We start from the raw sequence: 22,602 nt of genomic DNA, 5'->3' as shown, positions 1-22,602 counted from the left end.
CCATACACTAAATCATTTCATGCCATTCTTCAGCATATTAATACAAAAATGTTCATACCAAACCACCATTTTCTAACAAACGTAGGAATTATAACCTCAACACCATGACCCTCCAAATGTTGCATGTTTGGCTGGTTAGAAGCAAGAGTAAGAAGACAGATTTGAAGAATATCTTTCATAATTTGCATACTGACTGTTTACCAAAGCAAGTAGAACAGGAAGAAAACTGCACTTAAAATCAATCACTTACTGCAGAGATGTCGAGAGTGTCTCCTATACATGACTGATATCAAAAACATTGACTGGCACCAAATGTGATTATGCAAAGGCACTGCAGTATGTCCGTAATCAATAACATTGCATGGACGTGGAAATTATATGACAATGAAAAGTTTTCTCAATATAGACCTTCAGTTATAATGTTGATCATTTCATTCAAGTACAATAACATCACAATCTGAACCACTGTCTTTAAATGTTCCATTCCATTTATACAACAGTCTTCACCGTTGACTTTCATAGATCATCCAAAATTGAGATATATATATTTTTTTTAGAAGACCACTTCCTTTCATCATGTCTCAATCAATTGTTTTTTTGAGTCAAAAAATAAATAGGAGGTTTTCTCTTCATACTGCAGTCACACCCCAATTCTGTGACAAAGTGCTTGTGCATGGCTCCCTTATGGCTTGTCTAGGGCAGCCTTCTCCTTCCCTTTTGTTCTGTTGTATGATTTCAAAAGCATGATAGACCCCACGATTTACAATGAACTCAAGTGAATATATATATTAAAATTGATTAATGGATAAAGAAATTTGCCTCATTTCTAATTCATTTCCTGTAATATTCGTCCTTTACCTACATTGATCTACAGCTCATTTAACCTATTGAACGAGCATAAAAAAGAGCACAAAACATACAGCATAGATTGGGTAAAAAAAATGGAAAAAGTAAAAAAAAAACAGAATCAAAATTACAATTGTTTTCATTATATATATTTATGAAGAATAATTATGCTAATGTAGCAAAACAAAAGTCTGTAGGTCTTCAGACCAGCAAAGACAATGCAAGTCTGATGAGGTGAGATATGAGTTGGACAACTGACTTCCTGTCACATGACCTATTTAGGTAATGCAGGGCTACATATATGACTCCGCTCTCTCCCACAGCTGCATCTCCGAGAAGAAGCCCTCGGAGAAACCAAAGCTCTGATCCAGGCACAGTGAGACCTGCTGAGGCTCCTCCTTGATCTCCTCCCACGGGTGCAGCTGTTGCTGATCTGAGAACAGAGTCATGCCCTCATAGTACAGTGGATGGGACTGTAGATGCTGCTGATGTTGCAGCTGCTGTTGCTGCTGCTGTTGTTGCTGCTGCTGCTGCTGTTGATGCTGATGCTGGAAGTCTCCCATCATGCTGCTGGCCTCCAGGTAGGCGCAAGCCTGCTCGTCCTCGCTGCCGTACCACTTCCCCCGGGCCGCAGCGTGCTGCCCCTGGGGGGACAGCTCCATCTCACAGGCCAGCGAGCTCAGCGCCGTGTTGATGTCCAGGTCCTCAAACGTGCTTCCATTGCCGCTGAGGACATCATCAAACACCGAGGCCAGGTCGAAATCCCCACGGAGCACATCTGCGCCTTTGGCTTCGGAGGCCAGCAGCGGTGACTTGGGCACCCGTGCCAGCTTTCCACCGCGCTTGGGCAGCACCTGTTTGCGTTTGTGGCCCATGCCAGTCCCCTGGTAAAAAGCCATGCCAAGGTGCGGGCTGGTCTGGCCAGCCTGACAACAGGAGGAGGGTGCTGAGGAAGACTGGTGTTTGCTCTGCCTCTGGGGGTTGAAGTTTGTGGCGGGCATTCGCCGCCGCTTGAAAACACCGTTGACGAACATGTCGGCGTACTGGGGGTCGATCTGCCAGAAGCCACCTTTCCCCGGCTCGTCCTTCTGCCGAGGGACCTTCATGAAACACTTGTTCAAGGACAAGTTGTGGCGAATGGAATTCTAGAGAGGGGAAACATTGAAAAAAAAATATATAATTTAGACTCCAAATTTCATTGTATGCAAATACAATGACAATAAAGGCTTTTCTATTCTATTTTCTACCCATTAAGCTACCTATTCAGCTACAGTCTGTTCAATCGCAATTTCTGGCCAGACTGGCAGGCTTGAAGGTTGTCCTTCATTTAATTAATTTCATCCAATCATTCATTTGACCAGCACTTCAGCCATTATGACCATAATTTGCAAAACAGTTTGAGCAACAGTTCCCGACTGAAGGCACCTGGGCTTGAATATAAGCCCTACAGCACCTCTCTCCTAAGCTAAGACACAGACCCAGAGCACTGATCCACGGAGGAGAAACCCTGTGAGTGTTCCCATTGTTTTCGATGGCGTCCTATCTCTCCCTGGCCTGCCTCCCGTGTGCTCTGCCTGACAAACAAATTACGCTTGGATCCTCCCCCAGCGAGGCAGCGCTCTAGTAGGGCCTGTTTAAATAAATGATAAGACACTGCCAGGGACACAGAATAGCTCCCGCTCAGCCATGCAGGGACAGGGATGAGTGTAAACAGGTGCAATAGAAGGATACATCTTAACGTGAAGCCTTTTCCCTCCCTTTTATATAATCCCAATTGATTGCTCCAAGGCACCAGAGTGCTCTTAAATTATCCTTTTTTTGTGTTACTCGGTTTAGGGAATATCACAGGTGTATTTCCACCCCATTGGTTGAAATGGGGTTTAACATCACAATGAGCATGAAGCCAAAGCCTACAGAGAGGACGACACTGAAAGGTCACATCTCGAATGGTAACAGGTTTCAGTGAGACATCATTGTGGCTTATAGCAGTGGTGTCCTCTTTCATCTGAGCTGTGTGTGTGTGTGTGTCTGTGTGTGTGTGTGTGTGTGTGTGTGTGTGTGTGTGTGTGCGTGTGCGTGTGTGTGTGTGTGTGTGTATGTGTGTGTGTGTGTGTGTGTGTGTGTGTGTGTGTGTGTGTGTGTGTGTGAGAGGAGAGAGAGCGCTCTGACACTGAGGAGTAAAGATGCACTGCAGGAGGGAGGGGGGTAGAGGGGAAAGGGGGAGGGGGCAGTGTTGTGTTGTGTTGTGTGTATGCAGAGAGCAAATGCTGTTAATGAGGCTTTTGAGTAATGCAGCCCTGTGCATTTCAAACACGATCAGCTGTGCCTGACTGCCGACGGGCCTCCCAGAAGAGACTCGCACTAATGGAGCTTCCCTCTTGACAGGCAGACTTCTCTCTCTCCACTCACTCTCCGACACACACACACACACACACACACACAAACACACACACTGAGAGACACGTACAGGGAACACACACATTCTCATTTGCGGGCCTGGACCATACCAATAAAATCATCTTAACTACCCTCTGACTTTTCATTTAAGCTGTCAAGCCATAATCATGGAAGCAGATAAAACGGTTGCCATGTACTTTTTGTAAGGGGTTTACAGTCAGTCAGTCATTTTACAGTCGTTTATTTTCCCTATCAACTAATTAAAGTGCATCACAGTAGTATGTGACTTTAATACAAAAAACAAAAAAAAACAGCTAACACGAAACCCTCTGGTCTCTCTGAGAAGTCCCACTGGAACATTGGCACTTCACCTGTTGCACTGGTACACAACAGGTGTAGCCTCAAAACCTTTATAGCCTGAATATTTATTACAATTTCAAGAAAATGTATCATTAACCTACTGACATTGCGATACTGGTTTATTGGGATGTTACCATTGGCTACAAATAAACATAAACATTTAAACCTTGATTATTAAGGCATTGTAACACTAATCAATTATCATCAATGGTGCCCTTACCTGCCAACTGGGTTCTGCGTGTCGGTAATAACAGAAATTCTCCGTGATCCAACTGTAGATTTCAGAGAGAGTAATCTTGGTCTTCTTGCTGGCTTGCATCGACATGCAGATAAGTGTTGCGTAGGAGTACGGAGGTTTTACATGACGATTGGTCTTGTAGTCGATCTCCTCCGGTGGGTTCATGTGAGCCGTTATGTGGTTATGAGAATAAGGTCCTGCTTGTGGAGGGGAGTAACTGTTTGTGTTGGCTGAGTGGCTGCAAGAGGTTCCGGGAGTTTGCGGCATCCCTGTAGCCGCGGTGTCTCCGGCGGGAGGACTGGAGGGAGAGTCCGTGCCCCACAGAGGTAGGTGTTTGTTGTAGTAGATGTGAGCCGGGTGACAGCCGGAGCTGGGACCTTTCTCTGGGTTTGCGCTCAGGATAGAAAAATTCTGAAGCCAGTGCAAACTGGTCAGGCTATCGTCCAGGGTCACCGAACCGTTGATGTTGTCTCTGTCCTCTGGATGGAGCAGCATCCATTTTTCTTTAAACTTCGTGGCAATATCCGGACTCATCAACACGGGCATCTTGCAGAAAACAGCTTATATTCTTCACTCACTCTAATCTAAAAAAAAATACGAATAGCCTACTTGAATGACTACAATGGTAAAAAGTAATCTCAGACGAATCTCTCCAGTGACAAAGACATTCAATATCCAGGCTATTTTATCCGTTATTTATAAAACGTTAGCTTTTCATGATTTTTTTTTTTTTAAACGAAAAACCTATATAATTTCCATAAGGAACAATTATTTTGTGAACACTTTCAGCTTACCCAAATCGACGGTAGAGTTGGGTAAACCTTGGATAAACAGTTGTTGGATACGGGGCTCAAGCAACAAGTGGATGAAGTAGCCTATACTTCACAGCTGCGCGCATCAAGAGAGAAGAACAATATAGTCCAAACCACTTCGTTCCCGAATCTATTCCAGTCCCCGCTTTAAAGGAAAAAAGTGCTGAAATCTTAACTACATCCTTGAGTTACCTAACAGGACTGACGACGAATGCCTTGTAGCGTAGACTAGACTTACGATGCCCTTGGCTTGTACATAATGGTCCTTTAAACATTTTGCAGCCATCTGATTGGCTCTCTGGTAACCAGGTTCTACGTAGGCCTATCCTCCGCACAAGGCTACATTGGGAGTGTCTACACAACCTATAGCAATAACTGTTCATGAGGGAGAAACCGAAGAACTTAAAAAAAAATCCGGGAGTTAGTCCTATTGGAGAATAATTCAGGGCAGCTTATTTTGATGGGATTGTTATGGGTGGAAAATAGATTGGCCATCGTTTAAATACGTGCAATATAATCAGGCAGCAGCATTAAACGTTAAATGATTTGATTAGTAAATGCTCCACACTTACATTTTCTAGTTATAAACCATAATGCTTCAGTTTTTGTTTTTTCTTGTATCGAGTGTAAGTCGTCCGAGTTTTGATTCAGCGTGCAGCAGCGATGTGACAGGTAGCTTTGGATCAAAGGTGGCACATTCTTCAAAGAGCCTTGCGCGTGTAGTTAATATTTATAAACATGAATGTCTAATTAGATTCAATACATTCTATACTTTCTCAAGTTATAATCAACCCATGGACACACTAATCTCTTAACGTAGCCTACACACAATGGAGACAATGCATTTTTTTGTCCTTGCCAAACAGCGCTCAACTGAACATCAATACAGAGCCTATGGCGCGCTCGACGGCGAGAAAAGGCGCTCTCCAGCGGGGAATCCGCGCCACACGTCCCGCTCAAGAACGCCTTTTGACCTGTGGCACGTTTAAAATCTATGATACTAATGAAGACATCGATCTAATCGCTATGGTTAAAATATCAAGTTGTTGTCTTGGCGTGACTATATTAAAGGACTTATTTGCCCGCACCAACCTAATATGAAAACGTAATTTATTTATACGTTTTAAGACTATATTGATATTTCAAGGACAGTTTAAACATAACACATGTGCGTCCGTTAAAATATCACGTTGACTGTAGAAGAGTAGTTTCACCATACATAACTATAGACGGCTGTTTATAAATTGAGTAAGACAGTAAAACCAACTTCTCAAGATTAAAGGGGGGGGGGCTATGAGGTACTCCTTTGCAGTGCGAGTACTGCCACCCTGTGGCGGTAACTCTGGATAGTGATTCAAATTATCCTTCAATAAAATATCTTGTTTGCATTTATTAGGCCAATCTCAAAACATAACAGACTGTTACCCTAATCTAAAACAATCCTATTACAGCAGTAACCTTATTTCTTAGAGTTGTTGATAACACTGCCACAGCTGTTTGGCAATATTAATCTATTCCTCCTTAAAAACACAATAAAAGACCAAAAAGCCAGTTGAATCTTAGAATCGTACATCTATGATTATTTGAGTTACACTGATGTTTTACGTTGAAACCATTCTGTGGTTGATTTACTTATACATTTCTGATTATTGTCTCCTCTAACCTAATTCAACTCCACACCAGAAAACCTGCCTGCAGAATACAACTATACAGATTCTGTGGCAGCAATGCCCTGTTTTGTAGAGGACATTCTTCCTCTTTCATAATTGGAATGGCTTTTTGGTGTTAATTCTTCCGAACATGTGCTTGTCCTGTCTGTCTGGCCAACACTCTGTAACGGTACCTCCACCTACATCATCCATCTTAAACAAGGCACACTCTGATCAGCAGCTACAGGAAATGCTAACTTTGCTATTACTGCTGCTGAAAGTAGAGCCTCCTAATTACTGAATCCAGGGGTTCGCAAACTCTTTCCAAAGCTGACGTCTGTAGTTTTATTACTAGTTTAATCAGATCGTGTTTGTGTATTATTGTTAGGTAAATGAAGACGAAACAACCATAGATAAATAATTAAACAAAAGTCTGGTATTAAATGTTTTACTGGCAACTGTATTTTTGGGGATATTTTACAAACCGATTCCACAATTAACCCTATAGTTTTTTCCTAGAAATGTATTGCACCGGTTGGTGTTTCCTTTCAGTCATAGTTCTCTGGTCTTAGTGTAATAAAGATAAGCTGCTAAAATAAATCTCTCTTCAGAGCATTTCTCTTGAAAGTGACATTGGTAAAAGCTATGATAAGACAATGGTAAGAGTAGACTTGGATCACTTCTGTTCCAATAATGACGATACATAAACGTATACAGAGAGTTGTCAGGCTGAGTACAGGATATACTGTAACATTACAGAGACTGCAGAAAACTCTGAGGATGAAAATTAAGTAAAGTAAAAGTAAACATAATGCAATCCAGAAATAAAATCACATTCTCAAATATCACTTTGCAAAATGATCTATCATCAATTCAATGGAATGAATTCAGGTGCACTTCAAAACTTAAAAAACAAAACATTGATGTTCCCACACAAACAAAAGGTCTCTTGATAACAGTAACAGAAAAAAGCCACTGCACTATAAGGCACAGGTATACAGAGGAGTGACACTGCATCGGAACGTTAAAGGGATAATGCCACAATGCCGATCTACTCACACGAGAACACACAGGAGAGGAGAGGGTGAAAACACAAGTTTAGGATTAAAGTCTACACCTTCTAGAAACTACCGCTCACAATCACAAACAACATTTTTGAAGGCATGACAAGTCTAAGTGCAGGGCTGATTACCGAAGATGCTCTTCAGAAAATATTCTGCTTGTCTGGTGGACGAGGCCATGTTTTGGAGTAGGGATGGAGAAGTATACATCACAATGTCACACACATATATTCCTGTCTAGTTCTGTTGTATTGTATGATTCACAGAAATGTAGTCATGATTAAGTGTAGCCCCCCCAAATGTAGAAGTAAAAGACCAACTTCAGGACTGTTTTAAAGGCCACAGCGTGGGTGATTGGACAGTGGCCAGGTGCAGTTAGATGTTTGGGGTACTGGCTGTAATACAGATAGATTGTCTTGATTCTGATATTGTAAAGCTGCTTTAAGCTATGATGTTTTGAAAAATATATTTATATATTTATGCCAACTGCCTTTACATTAAGACGAGAAGAGTATATTTGTCTGTAATCAGCTATCAACATTTCAACATTGTATTAGCCAATCAGGAAGCATACAAAGAAAGGCATCTTGGCCTGCCAGCTCTCCTATGTGCATCAGAAGTAGAGGGTGAACTGCTATAGTGGCCAAGTCTGAAATGATGAAAAGGATGCTGATGCTGCTCACAGCAGGTTTATAGCCGAAGCTCAATAGTTTTTTTAAAAGCTCAGAGTTTTGAAAATGGGAGATACTGCGAATCTGTGATTACGTAACACTACAAGACTAATGTTCTGGTACATATCACAAGACAGGCAATGAAGCAGAACCTAGATATTCATTGCTACCATTTTCAATGCACACAAAGGCCATCATTTACTGAAGCATTTGTTATGCATGAAAGGGCAAACGACAAGACTAATCTCCTACGATTGGTCAAAGAGATTCTCTTGTGTCATTTTTTAGTGTCAATTTGACAATATCTCTGAAATGTTTTTTCTGAGTGTGGAATTGAAAGTGCACAAACATACATCAGGACCTAAGGCCTTCAAGATGCCATTGGTGACCACTGCCACACGAGTGGAGTGTCCCTTCAGAAGAGGGACAGCTGGCCTGGTGTTTCTGGGGATGGGGCTGAGACAAGACAGAGAGAGGGTCTTTTTCTAAGGGGTGAGGCGTTCGTCCTCCAGGCACAGGGAGCTGGGGACGCAGAGCAGGGGCTGGCTGGAGCTGCTGGTGCTGCGGCTCTTCAAGCTCTCCATGGAGTCAGACGAGCCTGCAGAGGAGGATCGAGGAGGAGCAAGGAGGTGTGAGGAGGTGCGAGGGGGGACAGGAGGGGTCAGAGAGAGATGGAGTTGAGCTGAATGCTTACAGGAAGAGTGCAGACAGCAGAACCAAGTTTAGACAGAAGAGGGTGCTAAGGAACCACATTAGGAGAATTAAACACATTTCTGCTGAATTATTTAGTTGCGGATGCTACTATGTGTAATGGTGTTTTTGGTGTATGTGTAGTGCTGGATTTCCAAATGCACATGCAGTGAACAATAAAGGGCGGGAATTTCTCTTACAAGGATGCTGAGTAAACTTACAGCACAGAACCACCACCAGACACCCTCAGAAATCAACAGAGGCAAATTTAATATCCCACAAAGATCCACACTTTCCACCTTCACATGTTTGTTTTGTTTTTTACTTATGATTCAAAGGGCAGCGGGTAAAGATGATTAGAGGGGTCATGAAGGTGCCATTCTCCCAAGCTGCAGCAGGAGGAAAGTTGAGGGAGGAGAGGGAAAACCTGGACCTACCAGAGTCACTCCTCAACAGCAGGGGAGCTGGACTCAGGATCTGAGTGAGTTCAGAGGAGCCGAGGTCAGGCAGAGAACAAAGAGAGGGTTAGCAGACAGAGCAGAGCAGACCAAACCAATCAATCAGTCCATCAGTCAAGCACTTGAGCCACTAAACACCACTGTCAACAATGACATTTAGTCGCTGAGGCGTTTGGACTGATTCTTCACACAGAGGTAGAACTGTAGTAGCTCACAAACAGAAGTTCCAAACTTGTTAGTAGGCATGGGGTCAATCAATACACACAAGACAAGCAATACACACGCAAAAAAGAGATCATGCCTACAACACATGCATGGCACATGGTAGCCTGTCTTGACACGAGCACAGAGGGAGAGCATTAAAGTGATCCCCCTTGCACCGTCTAATGACAACCTAACTGCTAAATGCTAGAGTTGACTGTTTCTGGTTAGCTTAGTCATCAGCACTGTTATCCAACTACAAACAACTGAGCTAGCTTAGCTAGTATGTGAGAGTTTGTTGGCCAGAGCCACAGCAACTCCTGGGTGAGCTGAATACATTTTTAAAATTGTTTTGTGTTTCCCTGTGAAATGCCAAGCTGATAAGAAGCTGACTGATCATGTATGCTGGAAAGACTTTTGCAAATCTCTTTGCCATTCTTCCAAACAAGATTTTCAAGATTTGTTCTTTCAAACTAAACTGTTGCATGATGTTGTGAGTATATAAATGAGACATATGTGGCCTTTAGTGTAAGAAAAACACAAGTGTCCCCATGCAATTCTAGAGGATAGGCAAACAACAACAGAGCCATTTGGAAATAAATGGATGGTGTGGATGGACATCCCAGGCTGGGGGTCTCACCAGGCAGGGCAAGCTCTGTGGAGGGGGTGCTCTCAGTGCGGGTCAGGCTGCTGCGCTCACTTTGACACCCCTGCAGAACATCACTGACCGAGTGGACCAGAGAACAGCCGTCTGAGAGACAGAGAGAGAGAGAGAGAGAGAAAGAGAGAGATAGAAAGAAAGAGAGAAAGAGAAAATCATCACTTGGTGACTGAGATAGAGGAATCAACGGATGACCAAGTTATCTACTACTAAAAAAGTTCCCTGGCATACTTTAGAACTAGTTTAAGTGGCACAAAACACACACAGCATTTAATTTGCGACGGGGACGTTCACCGGGCTATCACGCATATCACTTTTCCGAGGCAATATTTGTTAATTCAGCCTACTCTGGTTTTGAATATGGGGTACCATTTATTCGAAGGAAATCACTGGCAGATTGTCGCAGGACATTACAAGCACTTACAAGGCATGCATGCGTTGGCCATCATGCAAGTATTTTTATCATCGCGATGCAAATGCCATGTGCGTATAATAATATTCTGAATTAAAGTTCATGCTTGTGAAATGAATGCATTTATATGTTTATTATTGTGTGTTCAATTCATTGGGATGTGCATGTGGGCTATAGGCCTAGTGGTTCACGTTGCTGTGCTCACAATTTCGGAACAGTGGGCTGTCGGAATAATGGGCTTTCAGAACATGGCCATGGAACCCTGGATGGACACTAATAAGAGTGTACAACACTATTATTACATTTAAAGTGTAATTACAGCTAATTTACCTTCTTGACACAGACTGATGTCTTACTCTGTTTAGAGTTATCTTAGCGATCTTAACATTATGGGAGCAATAAAGAGCATAACTTTGTTTAGCCATTTAATGAGCCATTGCATTGAATGCTAATAATGCTGAAACCGTGAAATTAATAACCATGCTTGGATAATCTGTGACTAAATATACTCAACTTTAACGCATTTGCAAAATAAATATTACAATATTTGAGTTACTGCATACATTTCCCTCATAAGTGTTGTAAGTAAAAGTAAAAGATGTGTGATTTTAAATTAGGTTGTTATTTATTATTATTTGCATTGCAGATTCATTCAATTTTCAGGCTCATTAAGACATTAATTTTATATCCTATGCTCTGCTGCAATCCATTAAGACCTAATAGAGCATTTAACCTTCATCACTAAAATAAGAAACACAAATACACGAGAAGCATCTCCATCTTTAAAGATAATTCATTCTTTGCCTGTGAATCATTCAAGTTCACCGACTGGATCATCAGCAGCAATAACATTACTGTGGTGGATATATACACCCAATGCAACCTAAACCCTGCTCAGTACCCTTGCTGAAATGAGCTGTGTCTGGGGCCTCACCTGAGTTAGGGGTGACTGCATCTTGGCTCCCCTCGGTAACTGTGACCTAGGCAACAGAACAGAGGACAGTGATGTGAGTGTGACCGGAGGAGTCCAAATGATGGAAAGACTGAGCTAGTGTCATATCTTCTGGGGTCACTGACAGGAATGTAACCTCACACATTCCGCAGCAATTGATTTCTAGGTTTGATCCTTCCCTGTTAACAAGAGCGGACTGAGCCCCTTGCACTGCTGAACAGCTCAGTGTGTCATTAGGATCACAAGAAATATTCATTAGGGTTTAAAATAGGTGGGCGAACTGTTCATTCGAAAGCTTGATTCCTATGTAGGTAGGTATTGTGGGGTGTGAGAGTTTGTGTGTGTGTGCGATTTTGTGTGTGTGTGTGTGTGTGTGTGTGTGTGTGTGTGTCTGTTAACCTCAGTGGGGGCGGGAGAACAGGGCAGCAGAGGGTGGGGCCGCGCATCTGACACCTCCGAAAGCCTCTCCTCGTCCTCCTCCTCCTGGATGGGCGAGGAAGGGGAGCGCGTGGAGCTGAGGGGAACACAACCAGAGGTGAGCGAGCCTGCCTGCCTGCCTGCCTGCCTGCCTGCCTACCTACCTACCTACCTAGCCAGCCTACCAGCCTGCCTGCCTGCCTGCCTGCCTGCCTGCCTGCCTGCCTGCCTGCCTGCCTGCCTGCCAACCTGCCTACCAGTCTGCCTGCCTATCTGCCTGCCTACCTGCCTGCCTACCTGCCTACCAGCCTGCCTGCCTACCTGCCTACCTGCCTACCAGCCTGCCTGCCTACCTGCCTACCAGTGTGCCTGCCTGCCTGCCTGCCTACCTGCCTACCAGCCTGCCTGCCTACCTGCCAGCCTGCCTGCCTACCTACCTAGCCAGCCTTCAGAGCAGCATGGGAAGGCTCACTCACAAAACTTATCAGGAGAACTGAGAGAGAGAGAGAGAGAGAGAGAGAGGAGAGGAGAACTTCTGTTCCTGTGAAAGGATCCTGTAGCCAGAAAGAACCGTTTGAGATACAAAACAGGCTCTGGGTTTCCCAGAAGAGGAGGAACACAGGAGGTTCTGGCTACTGTGGTTCCACTTCCATTTAGAGCACCCAACAGAACATTTTCAAGGAGGGTTCTCTGATAGCCATGCGACCTTGACAACCTCACCTCTTCACATGGCATTTGACAACATAAATTTGTCTGTCAAAAATGGAAAGGGTACAATAGCCTTCATAGGAGTGGTTGCTAGGATACCCAGATATCTCACTCTGTTGACACATTAGTATGCAGAGTTAATTTCAGGCAAGTTCACAACTACAGGCACAGTTTCACAGAACTATAACTTATCACATATCATCCATTACCATACAGGTCTTAAAATGGGTCCTTTTTTGCCATACCATTGCCACTAAAGTTCTTAACTAACATTAACCATTCAGTCAGAATTTGTTTACTTTAGACACAATCAAATGTCTCTGATCATAAAGTAAGCCACTTTACTATGGCAAAACTCTCTGCATCACTACATTGGGATTGTATTGCATACAAATATCTTGGTCTAACATCACAATCATTATATACGTCCAGACACTAATACAATAGTTTTAGGCTCTAAACTTGAGTGGTCCAGACAAATCTCATGAAAGTATCTCAACGTTCTTGGAAACACCTCGAAACCTTACGGTACAGATTAAGGAATGAATTACGAATGACAATGCTGAGAAGGCTTTGGGAAACCCTGTCTAGTTCCATGTTGATATTTAATGCACGTTTGTTATTCTATTGGAATATTTCAGTATGTATAACCACTGCTGTCAATATTTAGTAGTGTAAAACACTCTTGGTTGTTTCAGTGTGTATGCCACCCTGCATATGAGTAAGCTGTCGTGGAAGTGTGGTTACCTGTCAGGTGACTTGCTGCCTTTGCTCTTCAGCATGGCCGTGTCTCCTGGCAGATCGCCGATGCTCTGGGGCCGGCTCACAGACAGGGGATCACTGCCGTCTCCAGGATACTGGATCTCCCCGTACAGAGGGGTTGATGAGATGGAGGAGGGCACGGAGGAGATGCCGTTGAGCGCCTCCAGCAGGGAGATGGCCTCGTAGCCCGGCGGGATGTTATCAGAGCTCTGCTGAGTGGGGTAGATAGAGATAAACGTAAGTCGGGATGTTTATTCAGATATCTACCATACTTCTGATGCATTCATGACAGATAAAGGTCAGACTTTCATTTTGATGGGTGATTTCAGTGATGTGCTTGTTTGGTCTGTGATTTGGATAAGCTCTAGGGCCAATAAAAAACATTTTTTTGAAGAAGGGTGGTGGTTTGGAATGCCTGAAAAATGTTTTAAAAACGATGGGTGTGAACAATCGTGTAGTCCTTTTCTCAACTGCATCAGTTTGGAATGTTGTAAGCACTGTGAACGGATAAACAAAACATAATGCGAATTTCCTCCATTACGTTTTTTCCTGCTCTAACTGCAACATGTGCTATAGAACAAGGCTATGGAAGGGTTTTCTGTCAACAGCACACTGACACTGAAACAGACACCTCTTGATGTTAGTGCGGAGCTACAATGATGTCTGGAAGTCTGTGGTTTAATGGTTGATTGCCTTTTGAGAGTCGGAGTCGTGCGGATGCACAACCTCATCAAAGAGGGACGTTATCTCTGCTCTGCAGCGCTGCAGAAGTCTGTGCAAGTCTGTGAGAGCACTGAAGGGACAAGAGGAGGACGGGAGGGGACAGGGACACTATATACTACTATATACCTCATGAGATAGGAACCATCTTAAAATGCAAGGTGTGCAACCAGACAGAGACAATATTAATACTGGATTGGCATCTCTCTATATCTAAATAAATTGTGTGTGTGTGTGTGTGTGTGTGTGATAGAGAGAAGAAATCTTAAAGTGTGTGTGTGTATGTGTTTGTTTAACTGTATGTGCGTATTTAAGGGAGGTCGAGAGAGAGAGAGAGAGAGAAAGAGAGGAAGAGACAGAAGAAGAAAGGGAGGGTGAGAGAAACAGGGAAGCTGTGAAGAGAATGTTACCGAGTCGTTGTGATCGGTGCTCTGCGGGAGCACTGGGCTGAAGGACACTGGAGACACGGAGCCTGCAGGCTTCTTCCTCACTGCACGGATCTGCAGCAGAGCCCTGAACGCTGAGGACCAGACGGACAGATGGAGCGAGGGGAGGAGAGAGGGATGAGAGAAAGGCAGGGTGGAGGGAGAGAAAGGTCATCTGGGGAAACCTGGATGCACACCCCCCCCCACACACACACACACACACACACACACAGGCACACGCACACGCACAAGCACACGCACACTGAGCTGCCACAATCTCCCCTGAAGGAGCTGGAGCAGAAATGCTTCCTAGCTCATTTTGGAGACAAAGGAGATTATTGACGCATGAATATTGACACAGCTGCTCTCAGTGTTAAGAAAGGAGGTTAAATAAACTGAGATCTAAGTACATCATCTTTTCTTTTTGTTACCATACCATAGGGGAGCTGCTTACTCCAAACTCCTTATTCACGGTATAGCTGCTACACAGCTACTATGACTATAAGGATAGGTTGGGTGGTGAGTGGTTAAATGTTAACTTTGACACTTCATCAGACATCAAATTACCACACCCTTTAAGGAAATGAAGTGTCTTAGATGTTCGGATTTGTACGTATGATGATTCTCACAAAATTTTTTTTAATTAGGGCCTTTTGTATACTAACTAACTGATCCTGCAACAGTGTATGCTGCACCTTTTAGAAGTAATATTTATTCGATAAGGGTGGTACGAAGTAATCAAAATAATGTACAGCTGTAAGACTATGTTTATTTTGCAAATCTACACTAAACCACATGCTGACACACTAACAGTATATAGATTCCATAAACTAGTTTGAATGTTTCCACGCTTGATGCCATCTTAAACAGAAGGGGTCACCATTTCCCCAAACTCATTTCCACAGTGACTATTGGCAGCCATGGGAACAATCAAAACAATGCCAAAATGAAGAGGTAATAAAGCCATGGAAAGACAAACGAGGTCAGTGACTCACGCAGGCGGCAGATAGGGCAGTTATTGGCCTGGTAGCGCAGCGTGTCGGCGCAGGCATTGCACAGACACAGGTGTCGGCAGGGGAGGATGATTGTGTCTCGCAGGTCCGACAGACACACCACACACTCGCTGCTGTTGTCACTGTTCTCATCATCTGGGGTCTTTAACACACACACACACACACACACACACACACACACACACACACACACACACACACACACACACACACACACTATTTAGTTACAGAAGCAAAATTATAGTATATCATAATAGTCTTGCTTATTTTATTGTATCCGTATAGGGGGAAACCATGGGGAATTTCCTCAATGTTTCTCATACAAAAAACAAAAAAAAATCCTATTTCTGATAGTTTTGTGTGTGTGCAAGAGGAATGATAGCTGACCTTCTTGTCCTGCTTGTTCTTATTCTCAATGCCATAGATCTCCTGCAGTAGGTAGCTGACCCGGTCCACCTGTGTGGCGTCATCACCAAAGGTCAGAGGTCACAACAGAGATCACAAGAGGTCTCACATCAGAGGGCTTACTAACCACAAACACTGTTTATGGTCCCTTATATTACTCAATATCATGGGTTCTGCAACTCAGACGTATCTTGTCAGTGGATGAGGAAGCAGACACCACAACTAGGGTTGATGTTTAACAGAGGTTCACCACACACAGCCATAGGGCAATGTGAACAGACTTCATGGAACATTTTTGCAGTTTTGTATTGAGTGTTAGGACCGAGCTTCCAGTCAGTGTTGCACAAAATCATTAAAACATCTACCAAACGTGTTATTCATGGAGAACTTGCATAACTGATGAGAGAGTGTCCCCATTCACACAGAGACTTCAAATTACACATGATCACAGAGTGCACACACACACACACACACACACACACACAAACACACACAAACACACACAAACACACACAAAAGAAACACTAGCAAACTTACAATTTGCTTCTGTTTCAGGGGTTTCACAGAGAAACTTCCGTCGACGTGCTGCCAAAGAAACCAAGAGAATATTTAGCTTTATTATAGCACTTACACTCTATTAATAGAAAGTGTCAATTTCCTGCTTCTGTTGACAGCTAGGCTACCATAATTGCACTTTGGAGAACATCCCCCAGGCATGCGTTCTGTGGTAAGAATAGTATTGAGCTGACGCGTAAAAACATGGCATTTACTTTTACTCCTTTACTTTTTACTTGTTTTCTATTCACAGACTATCACGTTTCCAATCTCTACATGCAACACCAGAAATGGTGACTGTGAGATAAAGGCCACTCAATGCTTTTAAGGAAGTTACCTATCTGCTTTTATCTTATCTTTACATCTCTGTCAATGAGTACATTTGCCAATCAACTGAAGGCTTTTTTTTACTCTTAACACTGTTGAAAATAACAGTTTTTCAGCATTAGGGTTGAGTTCTGTAGTTAAGAATATGTAGCTCACTGCCAAAGCATTACAAACAATTCTCTGTTCCCTGAAAGAGGAAATGAGATCCAGACTTGATCAGTGGATGTAATGGCTGCCTGCATCAAATCCCTCTTACCACTACACCACTGAAAGAGAACATTGCTTTTTTGAGGGCCACAAATCCCAATAAGGCAGTAAAGATAGCCATAAATAAGCATGCCCAAATGTTGTGGGAAAATACTGTTGTGGGAAAATACTGGACATTTGAAGAACCAATTCTTAATGTGATTAAAGATGTAACCCAGAAACAAATATGCTTCCGCGCTCAGCCACTGGCATGAGTTCTTCAGTGTGCAGCATGCTATATAGGATAATCCAGCAAGCAACATCTGATCAATTCATGTTAATGACAACTCCAGTATTCATGGCTTTCCTTCTACTTCAATAAGACAGAGTTTAACATGTTATATTACAGATATTCACTGCTCAGAAGACACATTTATGGGGGCTGCTGGATCCCCTTTGCTATTCCGTGTCAGATTGTTTTTTTGCAAGTACAAAAGGTCACAGGGCAAACCATAGAAACATCCAGCTGTCTCAAAACCGTCAGCTTTAGCAGGCATTGTATGAACATGCACCAGACCAACATACCCTTTCAAAGGCTGCCAGGAGCACATGTGCATGTCCGGATAAGTCTGTGAGTCACACGAGAGAGAAAGGAAGGCATTACCGGGGAAAACTCTGCTCAGAATAATGACATATAATGGTGTACTGCCTGGTGCAGTAATAGTAATGTTATTCTGGGGGGGGGGGGGGACCATACCAGGAGCCCTGCCCTCCCCTTCATCCACCACGGCCTGGATCACCATCGGAAAGACCCCTCGGTCTAGATCAAAGTTCAGCTAGAGCAAACACAGGTTTTAGTTTATGTCAAATTACAAGACAAACACGGTTTCAACTTAGCTTTTTTTCAATGATCGTTTATTTGTTTTTTGTTATCAGTTGAAAACCCACTAAGTTTTAAAAAGGTTGTTGTTTCCCATTATTAACTGTAAACAAAGAACTCAAAAAAATTATTTAGTCAACATACTTTCTCACCCTATCCTAAACTAACCCTATGGCATATTATCCATAACATAATATAATAATATTTCCTTGCCCCCTTTGATGAGGCACCCCCCACCCAGTCTAGTGGTGATGACTTTCAAACAGAGCCATATCTACCCTCTCTAAACTGTGGCTGTGTCATAATACTGGGAAACAGCTTACCTCCTCTGGCTTCCACTTGGTGAAATCAATCTTGAAGGAGGGCAGGGAGTAGTGCTGGTTTATCCCTCTCTTGTAGTGGACAGTTTCTGACGCAAGCCAGGGACTTTTGGGGCTGTATCTACATAGAGTGAATGGTCATTGTTATTGCAGAGGTCAGCCACTAGTGCATAGACAGTGCTATTACAGTGCCCAGGAGCTGTCATTATCCACTGTAAACAGTGGCGTTGGTATCGACACTCCATGTCCCATGAGCTCCTGGTTGCCAGGGGTTCAGTTTTCCAGCTGCCTGTGTGTTGTGTTTCTGTGGCATCGCGTCACCCATGAAATGGGAACCACCCCAGCAGAAACCCTTGGGACAGTCTAACATTCATATGTTCAATCGAAGACAATTTAAAGACAAAGTAAGATCCATACTCCCTCTCATGTCAGTATCTTTAAACAACAAAAGCATCATTAGGCCCACAGACGTAAAATGTACAGTATGCGTATATGTATGTGTTGTAACAATCATAAAACCTTACATGGCCATTCCATTGGTAAACTCCTCAAAGGCTTGGCAGTATATTGTGATGGCAACTCGAGCATCTGCGTCAAAATAAAACTCCACACCATAGAGCACTCTGGGGCTCCCAGTCTCATCTGCTGGGCTATCAGCATCCTCTTTGTACCTGTAAAACACAACCAGCCATATATATATATGTATATATATATATTAATGAATAGATAAAATATGGGGAGGCTTTCTCTCGAAACAAAGCCAGAGATTTCTTTCAAACCTACACTGTCTGATGCAACTGCTGCCAAGTCTGAGCCAAAGGCTTTCCCATGAGCTACATGCCAATTTGTGCAACTTTCACTCAGACATTCATTTCAGTTGTGGCAGCCCTACTTACAAATGAAATAAAGGTAATTTCCTATCAGTGGATTTGGAATTCCATACACTGGGCTCAATTGTTGTACCTGACCAGTCGGAGAGAGTCTTTCCTGATGTTCACCAAACTCCTCAGAGTCTTCACTGGTTCATGTGGCGCTGGGGTCACGTAGGGGAACTGAAACGTTCAGATTCACAGATTAAGACAGCAGACTTGAGCTATATACACACACATTAAACAATATACTGTCACTTCCAATTCTCTTTCTGACATCATACTTAATTTGTTTTAACCACAAACTTAAGGGGGATATGTCATGTGACAAATCAATACTCTTTATTGTTCAGAAGAACCTGCCAGTGGGTGATAGTTGTGAACTAATCAATCCATAGAGAAGCCCAAAGAAGGACTGGATAAAGGCAATACTTAAATCAATTCAGGAAGCACTTAGGGAAAACAGTAGTTTGTCTCATGTTTGTCACAACGACTACCAGGCAGTGTTACAATTGAGTGGGTCAGAAGATTAAATGTTTCATCTCTACAGGGACTATTTAAAAAAAATCGCTGTTTGTGTGTGTGTGTTTGGTACAGTGAATATCTGTCAGATACAAAAATTACTTTTGGGGAGGCTGGATTAGATATCTTTAATAGATGATGGATTACTGTTTCAAATCTCATCATCTTGAGGGGTGAGTATCACCTAAGAAACCATAACTAGAAACACATTCTGATCTCATCAGTCTACAGAGTGTATTGACATGCATTACCTGCACAGGTCTGTTGCCTAGGAAATTTAAATCCATGTTTTCACCAAACAGGTATCCTTCTGGCTGTGGTGTATCAAACTTCTCCCCTCCCATAAAGAAATGGCTGGTGAAGTAATTGCCTGAAAAATAATTATATGTGAGTGATGCTCAGAGTAATTGTTTACTTTTCTACGTGTGTTTCCCAAACCATCTCTTTAAGACTGAATCTAAGATAAATCTTCCTACATGAGGCCGAATCCATGTTTCTGGCATCGATTACTATCATTAATGTAATTTCGACCATGCGTGAGATAAGTATGACGGGCATGACTCAGATGGGAGCACAGGTAATCATTATTAGAAAGAACGTCAACAAGAATTACTAAGCAAATCAATCAATAGGCTACAAGGTAAGGATGACTGTGGGCTAGATGTTACTCATTGATTTGTATTCGCAAGGGAATACAAACTAACGGCTAATTCATTTATACGCAGACCCTAAAACCCTAGAAGTAGCATGTTTTATCTTGTTTCTCACAAAATAACTATAACTTGTGCATGCAATATGATTATAGTAACTTGTGCTCACAAGATTGAAAAACATTTCACACAACGGAACTTTAGGGGCTGCGTAATAGCCTACTGACTGGAATGTTTAATAGTTGGTTGCAGAAGTTGTTTCTCATTTGTCATCTGTTCCCTAAGGAAAGGAGAACAACAATCCATACCGCAGGCCAGGGGTAAAAAGTAAATGTATAACCAAAGTTTTGAAAACTTGATCGTTTACAGATATAAGACTATCTTGTCCGACCAAACATTTACGTGCTACAGAAAGGTTTGGGGGAAGTGTGCCACCATGGCATTTTAAATACTGTAAAAGAGCTATGGGGAACACATCATGGTCTAGAAGAGACCCGATGTTCTCCTATTGCAACAAAGTCGACACAAAACGTTGTTCATTATAGAAAACTACTGAATGTACTTACCTGATTTCGGTGGATATCGATAAGCCGAATTAGCCTGGATATCAATGTCTTCAACACCAGCAATTCTACGACTGAGTATTGAACCCATTTTATAACAAATGTACACCCTCGTCTTATTGATATATTTTAAAGTAATGTGTGCCAATCCAATTTTGAGTAGTGAAATTCAGCCTCCCATCCTCGGTTGTTTTAATGTCTGGAAAGACTCCCGTTGGGAGACCAAATATATGCCTTTCCTCAAATTATAAGAAAAGTAAATACTTAAAAAACAAAACGAAGACTAGGACTGCTCTTTAAACCAATGAATCGTTGATAGATAATCAACAAAAGATAAACGACGAAACAACTGAGTTGAGTGTTGTTATTCCTTGTTCAGGAAACAGGAACTCGCGCGAGATTCGCTACTTGGGAGAACATGAGAGGTGCACTGCGGGATGCGTAGGCTGCTAACAAAGCCCAACTTACCAAAACACCAAAACCGAGTTCCAACTGAAGTCGTCATCGCTATAAAGAGCATACTAAATATGACACTTTCACAGATATGATTAACTATTCTGTCAAGACAGAGTGCACTTAGGACCAAGGCGTTATTTGGGCCACAAGTCTCGTATTAATCATTATGCTGACAGGGTCTAGGCAGCACAAGTGGAACATTGTAACAGTAGGCCTAATAGTAAAATGTAATTGGTATTGAGGCAAGACTGTCAACAAAGGCCTGTGTCCACTCATTACAAGATTACTCTTTAAGTTTAACAGCATGTGGTGAACAAGAAGATTGACACCTTCTAATATTTTTTTTAACCCAAAAACAGCCTTTGTACAGCCTTCTTTGATGTGTAGCCCAGAGAGGACCTAACTCAAGTCTGACAACACAGAAACAACGTGAAATGCATGAATCCCTAATGGCAACTGATCATAATGACAACTTTAATATTACCCAATTGTTCCATGTTAACATTCAAATGTGATCTCATAAAATATTACACTTTTTTTAACCTGTCAAAATGTAACTTCAACATTTATATTTTAACAATTGCCTTTGAACACATGTCTCCTGCATATAAAGAAAGACTGAGAAATAAGTTATCCAAACTAATGTGGCAGGAGGAAAGCCACAGACCTCAGGTGACCACCTCTCTGGACTAACAGCAGTTTGCCTACTGCCCTGAGGTTGGAGTTGTGGATGCTATCATCTACCTGCTTCAGCGAGCCCAGTCTCAGCCCTGTATTGGGAGAGGACGCATATCCTCTGAATGGCTATGCACAATGCACAATCTATTTTTAATTTGCAGTGACAGCTAAATCTCAGTAACTTAAAGTATAGTAGTTTGTGTGTGTGTGTGTGTGTGTGTGTGTATATATATTCACAAACTTGTCAATAGGCTACTGTTTTACTCTACCTTAGTACTCTACCTTAGTGTTTGTTTGTATGTAAGGTATGTGTGTTTTTGTGTAGTTTACTTGTGTTTTGTGTTTTATGTAAATTCCTGCAACACTGCAATTTCCCTTTGGGGATCAATAAAGTAATCGATCGATCTATCTATCTATGAGCTTTTATGAAGTTGCATCCCTATGTCACGTTTGATGTTGGCAGCTGCAGGGCAGACTTGTGCTTAATTTAGAATGAATGACGTTAGCAAGTACAGTTGGCTTTGCAGAAGCGTAATGCATACGGGGAAAAAAGAATGAAAGAAAGAAAAAGCGCATTGCAAAGGGAAAATTGACGAGGAGGCGAAGTGAAGAGCGGGGAGTAGGCCCATGCTTTTCAGTACTCCCAACAGTGTCTATGCTAGCATTCTGCAATATTATTGGCGTTAGAACGTTTGTTTACCATATTTGGCAAGATAGTGGCATAGCGCTGATGGGAAT

General features: G+C 42.5%; 2 protein-coding genes across 4 annotated transcripts; both read right to left on the bottom strand.

Annotated features, from left to right (window-relative positions):
- Positions 1–1,139: 1,139 nt before the first annotated feature.
- foxj1b (forkhead box J1b) lies at positions 1,140–4,387 on the bottom strand (the record flags this gene model as incomplete). Its single annotated transcript, XM_080835261.1, has 2 exons — positions 1,140–1,991; positions 3,824–4,387. The coding sequence occupies 2 exons, from the start codon at positions 4,385–4,387 to the stop codon at positions 1,140–1,142; spliced, it is 1,416 nt and encodes a 471-aa protein (XP_080691387.1).
- Positions 4,388–6,741: 2,354 nt separating this feature from the next.
- On the bottom strand, positions 6,742–21,095 carry mgrn1a (mahogunin, ring finger 1a). Of its 3 annotated transcripts, none has more exons than XM_080833968.1 (16): positions 20,734–21,095; positions 19,769–19,887; positions 19,090–19,178; positions 18,651–18,797; positions 18,130–18,247; positions 17,684–17,762; positions 17,512–17,555; positions 16,396–16,443; positions 15,841–15,909; positions 15,436–15,595; positions 14,426–14,535; positions 13,281–13,507; positions 11,808–11,922; positions 11,391–11,436; positions 10,024–10,134; positions 6,742–8,632 (listed from the first exon to the last, which is right to left on the bottom strand). In XM_080833968.1, the coding sequence occupies exons 1-16, from the start codon at positions 20,819–20,821 to the stop codon at positions 8,520–8,522; spliced, it is 1,683 nt and encodes a 560-aa protein (XP_080690094.1). In that variant the 5' UTR covers positions 20,822–21,095; the 3' UTR covers positions 6,742–8,519. The 3 variants fall into 3 exon arrangements, with proteins under 3 accessions (XP_080690094.1, XP_080690095.1, XP_080690096.1); XM_080833969.1 differs by having other exon boundaries at positions 13,281–13,504; XM_080833970.1 differs by lacking the exon at positions 6,742–8,632 and adding an exon at positions 8,890–9,201.
- Between the last annotated feature and the right edge of the window lie 1,507 nt (positions 21,096–22,602).

Source organism: Sprattus sprattus (genome assembly GCF_963457725.1).
Source record: "Sprattus sprattus genome assembly, chromosome: 3".
Lineage (NCBI taxonomy): Eukaryota > Metazoa > Chordata > Actinopteri > Clupeiformes > Clupeidae > Sprattus > Sprattus sprattus.
The sequence above is the reverse complement of the archived record's forward strand: the minus strand, read 5'-3'. Positions and strand labels throughout refer to the sequence as shown.